This window comes from Ailuropoda melanoleuca, chromosome 16 (assembly GCF_002007445.2).
Source record: "Ailuropoda melanoleuca isolate Jingjing chromosome 16, ASM200744v2, whole genome shotgun sequence".
NCBI lineage: Eukaryota > Metazoa > Chordata > Mammalia > Carnivora > Ursidae > Ailuropoda > Ailuropoda melanoleuca.
In genome coordinates, this window is record NC_048233.1 from 78,201,040 (window position 1) to 78,209,730 (window position 8,691).

At 38.1% G+C, this 8,691-nt stretch overlaps 1 protein-coding gene across 1 annotated transcript; it reads left to right on the plus strand.

Annotated features, from left to right (window-relative positions):
• The first annotated feature begins 1,443 nt into the window (after window positions 1-1,443).
• Window positions 1,444-2,373, plus strand: LOC100471030 (putative olfactory receptor 5AK3). The gene is given in 1 exon segment (XM_019803213.2): window positions 1,444-2,373. A coding segment is annotated over 1 exon segment (930 nt).
• Window positions 2,374-8,691: the final 6,318 nt, after the last annotated feature.

An 8,691-nucleotide genomic window follows, 5' to 3' on the forward strand; every position in this document is an offset into this window, starting at 1 on the left:
GTATGAGAATTTTAGAGCACCTTAAATCTAATGAACCCTCTAATATATCAGTGTTAGCTGATATTTTCGGTTTCTTGACCACTTCCCAATGGAAACTATTTTATTAATATTTTATACCACCTCTATTCTAATTTTCTCACCCGTTTACCAATTTCTAAGCTCCCCATTTCTTCTTGTTTCTGGGACTTTTTAAAGGATCATATTACTCTCTTCTGAACAACAGTCTCTAGAAGCATATTTAGTGAACAACGATTGATGGTAAACTCTCTCCATTTGTTTTTGCATGACAGTGCTTTATTTCATCTGTGCTTTTCATTAACTTCTTACATTTAGATGTAAAACCTTCATAAAAGTTAAAATGATGGTGCAGTGAGCACTGGGATACACTGCACCTACATTAACCAATTCTTTTTCTTCCCCTTTTGCTTTATCTCTGCACAGACAAATGGATAGATGAGAAATACAGAGCAGGTACCTTCTGCGAACAAAGAAAATTCCTGTTATAACCACCCGTTCCCACCAAAGAAATTTGATATTGATGGAATTACATTCTATATCCTCACTATTCTAATTCTCTCACTTTTCCCCACAATATATTTAGTAGATGTTGTATTTGCAGATTCAGGAGCCAAGGAAGGATTGTGTATTTAATTTAGTTGCAACGTCTTTCTACTCTTATTAAATCTAGAGCAGTCCCCTGTTTTGTTTTATGTTTGTTTGTCTTTTATGAAATTGATATTTTTGAAGTGTCTAAGCCAGTTGATGTGTAGAATTTCCCATCATTTGGATTTTTTTCAAGTTGCTTCATGATGATTAGATCCAAGAGAAACATTCTTGGCATTAAAACAACGTAAGTGACATTGTCGCCCTTCTTTCTATACATGCATATATGTATATATAAAATGAGAGGACTATCTGACATGTAAAGATGGGAATTGCATGTTAAGGATAGTTATAGAAAGATACTCGGAAGTCTTCAAACGTGTGTAGACCGTGAACAGATCTCAGAAAATTTCTCTAAGTAATGTTACTAATTTCAGGAGCTTGACCAGGATTAGATGGATAAATGGCTGAGAAAACCTACAGGTGTTGAAAAGGTGCAAAATCATATTTGAATATTGCTTTCTGCAAATCTGGATACTTATTTAATATAGTGGAAATATATGTTAATCAACGTTTCTTAGAATCACACATATTAGAAGTCGATCTTCTTCTATGAGATCCCCTTCATTTTGAAAATGAATCCGTGGTTCACATATCATTTTTTATGTGGTGATTACTTATCAAGGAAGTAGAAGAAATATATACTGTTGCGAGCATTTGCCTTCAGAATCGAATTCAAAAACAGATGGCTTAAATATGAGTCTTGTTCTTTCAAGAAGTCGTAAAGATTTTCTTTCTTTTCTTGGTCCTCTTCTTGGTCCTTTCTAGACTTTGGTAGCCATGACAAAAGAAAATAGCACTGAACTGACTGAATTTTTTCTTCTGGGATTTGGTGCCCAACACAAGTTTCGATACATCCTCTTCATTGTATTTCTGGTCATCTATGTGACCTCCATGGTGGGTAACATTGGAATGATCCTACTCATCAAGACAGACTCCAGACTTCAAACACCTATGTACTTTTTCCTACAACATTTGGCCTTTGTTGACATTTGTTATATCTCTGCTATCACTCCCAAGATGCTGCAAAACTTCATATTAGAAAATAAGTCTATATCATTTGAGGGCTGTGTAATGCAATTATTGGTTTATGCAACATTTGCAACCAGTGATTGCTACCTCCTTGCTGCAATGGCAGTGGATCGTTATGTAGCCATCTGTAACCCACTTCAGTATCCCATGATCATGTCCCAACGAGTCTGCATCCAATTGGTAGGTGGTTCATACGTCATGGGTTCAATAAACGCTTCTGTGCACACAGGTTTTACATTTTCACTGTCCTTCTGCAAATCCAATACCATCAATCACTTTTTCTGTGATGTTCCCCCAATTCTTGCCCTTTCATGCTCCAACACTGACATCAACATCATGCTCCTTGTTGTCTTTGTGGGATTTAACTTGATGTTCACTGTGTTGGTTGTCATCTTTTCCTACATGTATATCATGGCCGCCATCCTGAAGATATCATCCACTGCAGGGAGGAAAAAAGCCCTCTCCACGTGCACCTCCCACCTGACAGCAGTCATCATTTTCTATACAACCCTATCATACATGTAATTACAGCCTCAGGCTAATAATTACCAGGAGAACATGAAAGTGGCCTCTGTGTTTTATGGCATTGTGATTCCTGTTTTGAACCCCCTGATCTATAGTTTGAGAAATAAGGAGGTCAAAGAAGCTCTAAAAGTGATGAGGAAAAAGTTCTTCTAGGTTGGACCCAAGTTTTTAAAATTCAGCACATCAAAGTGTCAAGTAGGGGTGTTTGACCACTGTGTAATATTTCTAAAGTTGGGAACACGTTCACGTCTTAAGCCAATGCTACCTCTTTCAACAGATAAGTTCTTAAGAGGCAAGAATTATAGCAACATCTCATGGAACTAATTTTCCCCTGAATATAGTTTGAGAAATGTGTCTCATACTATCCATACTTTATTGAGATTATTTAAAATATTAAAAAGTATGTACAGACTTCACAAAGTATTTAGTTGCTTCAAATAAATTTCAGATATGTTCTTAAAGACTAGAAAACCTCAATTTTGTATATAATCAATATTAAAATTGAAGTTCATTATTTTCCATTTACTTAAATGACTTCCCTAAATTATCTACAAAGCAACTCTTCATATGTTCTGTTCCAATTATTGCATAAACCTGAATGTAAAATAAATGTACTGCTTTGAAAAGTCCCTTATGACTCTGGCTATGCTTCCTACTTAACAGTCCCATATTAGTTACATTCTCTAGCACTTGAAAACACTTACTTCTTATGTGATTATGACTTATGTTTGTCATTACTTACCCTTTTTATTCTGAATCCATCTCTTTCTTGCCTAAGGTAAGGAAACTTCCAGAAACATTTTCTATCTCTCTCCCCAATAAAGATAGAAAAACTAGAATGTAGATTGATCCAAAAACCTGAACAATTCCCTTATGAAAGGCTACCAGTCATTTTAATCTAGACAAGTAACTTTAAGCCATGGGAATTCAATGAGAAGTTGAAGGGAGTCCGAGAGCCCTTTGAATCAGGAAGATAAACTATTTGTTGACAGACGAACTTTAGTAGGTAGATTGAGGGTAAATGGTGGAAACCACTACCTGAATCTGGAGAGGCCATGCTAGCTACATGAAAAAGCAAGTTTCACATGAAAATAACGCCAGACTAATGATCTGGTCAGAAAGCGTATTGTTAAGTAACAGCAGAAAAAGAATCAGGCAAGAGAAGAAGATATATTTTTCAAATATGACATCCTGCATTAATTCTGAAAGAAGAGAAAAAATTAACCAGGAGTTAATGCGGGATGACCAGAATCTTCCCAGCAAAAACTCCACCTTTGTAAAGGAGGAGATCTTCTATAAAGGGAAGGCCAAGTACCTTCAAAGACCAGGATCAGGAACAATTGCTAGAGAGTCATTGGCAAAGTAGACTTAGGGTGTCCTGAGACCCTGGAAAATCAGAGACTAATGTACAATATGGTGTCTATTGTTAAAATACTGTATTGTATATTTGAAATTTGCTAAGGGAGCAGAAGAAGGAAAATTATAATGATGTAAAGTGATGCATATGTCAATGAGTTTGATTGTGGTGACCATTTCACAATGAATACTTATGTCAAAATAGCAAGATGTACATCTCAAATAAATACAAACTTTGCCAATTATACCTCAGTAAAGCTGGAGGGGAAAAATGATAAAACAAGGAAAAACTTAGTATGTGTTGGGAAGTCTAAGTGGCCAAATTAGAAATAGAGTGCAAAATGGAGAGTCACAAAGTACTCTGCATTCAATACTAAGGTGATAGAAATCCCAGAAGGAAATAAGTTCTGTGACAAATGGACACAAGTAGTGAAATCCCTGAAATTTATATGAAGGAGGAAATGATCCCTGTGACCAGGGAATGGTTAGTGATTGTTAGCCCTTATCCAAAAAGGAAAAACTTCCTTTCCCACATGTAGAGTAGTAATGGTCTGATGAACAATCATAAATTTTTTCATAAATCACCAGCTACACTTTATTGTTTCATAAATCATCAACAGCCCATGATTTAAAGGGTGTTTTGGGTCTGGCAACTGTCTCTAAAACATTATGATAGAGGCTCCATATTTCAACCAAAGTTTGAAGTTGATGATTAGCAAGATAGCTAACTTTATGGAAACTATTAGTCTAGACTGAGATAGAAGAAAATATAGTATCACACACAAAAGTTGGGAACAAGAAAGACACAGAGAAAAGAATACCTACAGAAGCTGAAAGACAAAGAGTCTACTAACCATCCCTTCTGAGTATTCACTAGCTGCTGCAAAAAGTAGCTGGTTGTCCATTCTCCTCTTACTCCTGTTTTGTGTGGAAGATGATGCAGCCAGGTAAGAAGATATTACACTTCTCAGCTTTCTTGGTAGCTAGGATGGCATGTATCTTAGTTTGTATTCCTGGGATATGGACTTGGGGAAAGGTGACATATGCAGGAAGTGTATCGTGAAGAATTAACTGTAACCTAAAGAGCAGTCTGGTCTATGTCTTCAGCTACTGGGGTGATCTGTAAGCCCCTGGAATGTCCTTCCTAATAGGAGTGTCTTTGTTTGCCTCAAGAATTTAGCCACTGGACAACCTAACATTGTGATTTATGATGGAAGCTTTGAGACATGTCTCATCAGTTCTAATTCCAGAGGAACTTGGGACTAAAGGTACTATCCCCAACCTCCAGGACAGGTTGAGAATGACAGATCAGCCACATTAGCAATATACCACACATAGAGCCACAAAGAGACCGGATGCTAAACGTGAGTCTCCCAGGTCAGCCATACTGCATGCATGTTGCTACATGTTGATGTTCAGGAAGGTGATACATTCTGAGGATGATGGAATTTTTGTGTTTGGATCCTCACAAACTTTGCCCTATGCATTTCTTCCTTTGGTTACTTTTAATTTGTATCTTTTTATTATAGTAAAATTAAAATTGTATGTATAGTTCTTTCCTGATATGTTAGCCAGTTTGGGCTCTATTACAAATTACCACAGACAGAGTGGCTTCTAAACAACAGAAATTAATTTCTCACAGTTCTGAAAGTGGGGAGTCTGAGATCAGGGTGTCAGCATGGTCAGTGTCTGGTGAGAGCCACCTATCGGGTGGCAGACTGCCAACCTCTGTTGTGTCCTCAATGGTAGAAAAAAATCTAGAGAGTTCTCTGGGGTCGTCTTCTATAAAAGCATGAATCCCACTCATCAGGGCTACACCCTCGAGATGTGCCTCCTCCCAAAGCCCTCACCTCCCAATACCATCACATTGAGGGTTAGGATTTCAACAGGAGGATTTGGAGGGGCACAAACATTCAGTCCATATCACCAAAGTTCAGTGAGTCACTTTATTGAGCTGTCAAACCTGAGGGTGATTGTGGAAAGGCCCCCATGTTTGTAACCAACTACAAATATGGGTGGTCCTAGGGATCCCTGGACTTTTGACTGGTGTCTGAAATGACATCAGACCAATGGAAACTATTCCCTCAGGTTGTACAGTTTGCTAACCTTTACATGGGGCTTATCCCAAGCAGCAGAGAGAAGGAAGAGTGAGCTATAGAAAGACAGAAGCAAGGAAAGGGCAAATAACTTAGCTGGCTTAAACCCTAGAAACTAGAACTCAGTCTCAGTCTCTAAAGGACAAGACAATTATTCAATCCTTCTGCCCCATTGCTTGAAGGTCGCCCAAGATCTTCCAAAGCTTCAGAGATATTCCTAAGGCAGAGAAGCAAAGAGTTACCATAGGAAACTGGTCACTAGTAGCCCAGACAGCACTGCCCAGCACAGATGCATGAAATAAAGCAGCTGAGATGTGGCACACGACACTGAGGTCTCTGCTACCCATATAACACATTTCCAGACAGTGAGATGTGAGTAAAAGTCTGCTGGATTTGGGGAAATCTTGCATTTTCCTAATGAAGAGCATATATTCATATTCATATTCATGTTTATATTTACATTTATATACACACATATAGAGTTGTCACCCTACCCTCCTGGATCCTTTTTTCTGCTTTGAAAGGGAATGTGATATCTAGAACCATAGTAGACAGGTGAGACTGTGAGACAACCAGCACATGGGAAAGATTAAGCAAATCACAAAAGTGCAAGTCAACGAATGACTGAATAGAATAGTTTGACCTATGACTCTAGTTTTACTTGAGTTTTTAGCAAATGAAAAGCTACTACTTCATCTATCATTTAATTTGGGGGAAAATACAACAAGACTATAAGAAAATGAAATGTCAAGCCTGATTAAGCTTATTTTAACTCGTTGATGAGCTCGATTTCAAATTTGTAAGATGGGTTTATTATTATTCAGTTTATTATTTAGCATAATTACTTCTGTGTGTATGCCTTTAGATTAAGGTGCAATTTTCAAATATGAATGTATTTTATCCAAATTTTCATGGTAAAGGAAATGCCTCCACAGGTTTACCTTCAAAAGGTTTCATGACAATTACTTTATCTACTATATTTTTATTTTGTTAGAACTCAAATCAGCGCAAGTAGGATATTTCAAAATTTGAGATCAATCATGTCAAATGAAATTAAATAATTCCAGAGAGAAATTATTACTTTTTCTATGTAAAAAAAAAAGTGCAAGTTAAAACTTCCAAACTATTATTATAAAGGAAAAATTAGCCCCTGGTTTTGTGAGCCAAAGTAAATTGGATTTTTTTCCTATCAGGAGCAGAACACATTCCTAACTGAGGCACTGGCCATGTGATAAGTAATGTTGAATGTCAATTCACCAGCCTTTTGACCATAATTCTCCTTCACAGGTGTGCTTGTTAATCAAAATCTACAAACTCACTGAATCTAGCCTTCTACGCTCACTGATTAAATTAAAGGTGTAACCCTAGCAACTTTATAGCCAAAAACTTCTCAAAATGGCTTATTCCACAGATTGTTATCTGAAACATTCTGATGGCATAAAGTGCAATTGGAAGAAATAAATTATCCAGGCCTTATTTTTAAAATATATACATTTTCAGAAAAAAAAGAAGAGATTAAGAGTAGATTTTTTTCTTCAAATAAACAATGATCAAAGTGCTAATAGAAAAATATGTACCATTCTCTTACACTATGCACAAATATAAACTCAAAATGGATGAAAAACCTCAGTGTGAGACAGGAATCCATCAAAATCCTACAGAAGAACTTAGCCAGTAACCTCTTCAACATTGGCCACAGCAACTTCTTTCAAGGCACGTCTCTAAAGGTAGGGGAAACACAAGCAAAAATGAACTTTTGGGACTTCATCAAGATAAAAAGCTTCGGCGCAGCAAAGAGAACAGTCAACAAAACTAAGAGGCAACCCATGGAATGGGAGAGGATATTTGCAAATGACATTTCAGATAAAAGGGCTGTATCCAAGATCCACAAAGAACTTATCAAACTCAACACCTAAAAAAAAAAAACAATCCAGTCAAGAAATGGGCAGAAGACATGAACAGACATTTCTCCAAAGAAGACATCCAGATGGCCAACAGACACATGAAAAAATGTTCAACATCACTTGCCATCAGGGAAATACAAATCAAAACCACAATGAGATACCACCTCTCACCAGTTAGAATGACAAAAATTAATAAGACAGGAAAAAACAAATGTTGCTAGGATGTGGAGAAATAAAGGAACACTTTTACACTGTCCGTAGATTGCAAGCTGGTACAGCCACTCTGGAAAACAGTATGGAGCTTCCTCAAAAAGTTGAAAATAGAGCTACCCTATGACCCAGCAATTGCACTACGAGGCATTTATCCCAAAGATACAGATGTAGTGATCCGAAGGGGCACCTGCACCCCAATGTTCATAGCAGCAATGTCTACAATAGCTGAACTGTGGAAGGAGCCGACATGTCCTTCAATTGATGAATGGATAAAGAAGATGTGGTTCACATATACAATGAAATATTACTCAGCCATCAGAAAAGATGAATACCTACCATTTACATCGACATGGATGGAACTGAAGAGGATTATGCTATGTGAAATAAGTCAAGCAGAGAAAGACAATTATCATATGGTTTCACTCATATGTGGAACATAAGGAATAGCATAGAAGACCACAGGGGAAGGGAAGGAAAACTGAATGGGAAGAAATCAGAGAGGGGGACAAACCATGAGAGACTCTGGACTCAGGGAAACAAACTGAGGCTTACAGAAGGGAAGGGGGTGGGGGGATGGAGTAACCAGTTGATGGGCATTAAGAAGCACTGGATGTGGGAGGGAGGTTAAGATGGCGGAGGAGTAGGGGACCCCTTTTTCAGCCGGTCCCCTGAGTTGAGCTGGATAGGTACCAGACCAGCAGGAACATCCACGGAATCAGCCTGAGACGCAGGAAGATACATCTGGATCTCTACAAATGAACATCTCCAGCGCTGAATATCGAGGTACGAAGCGGGGAGCCGTGAAACCGCGCACAGATATCGGAAGCTACAGAAGGGGGAGGGAGCCGCTGTGTCAGGGCGCCGGGAAGCGGCAGCCACCTACACGGGGGAGCGGACAGACC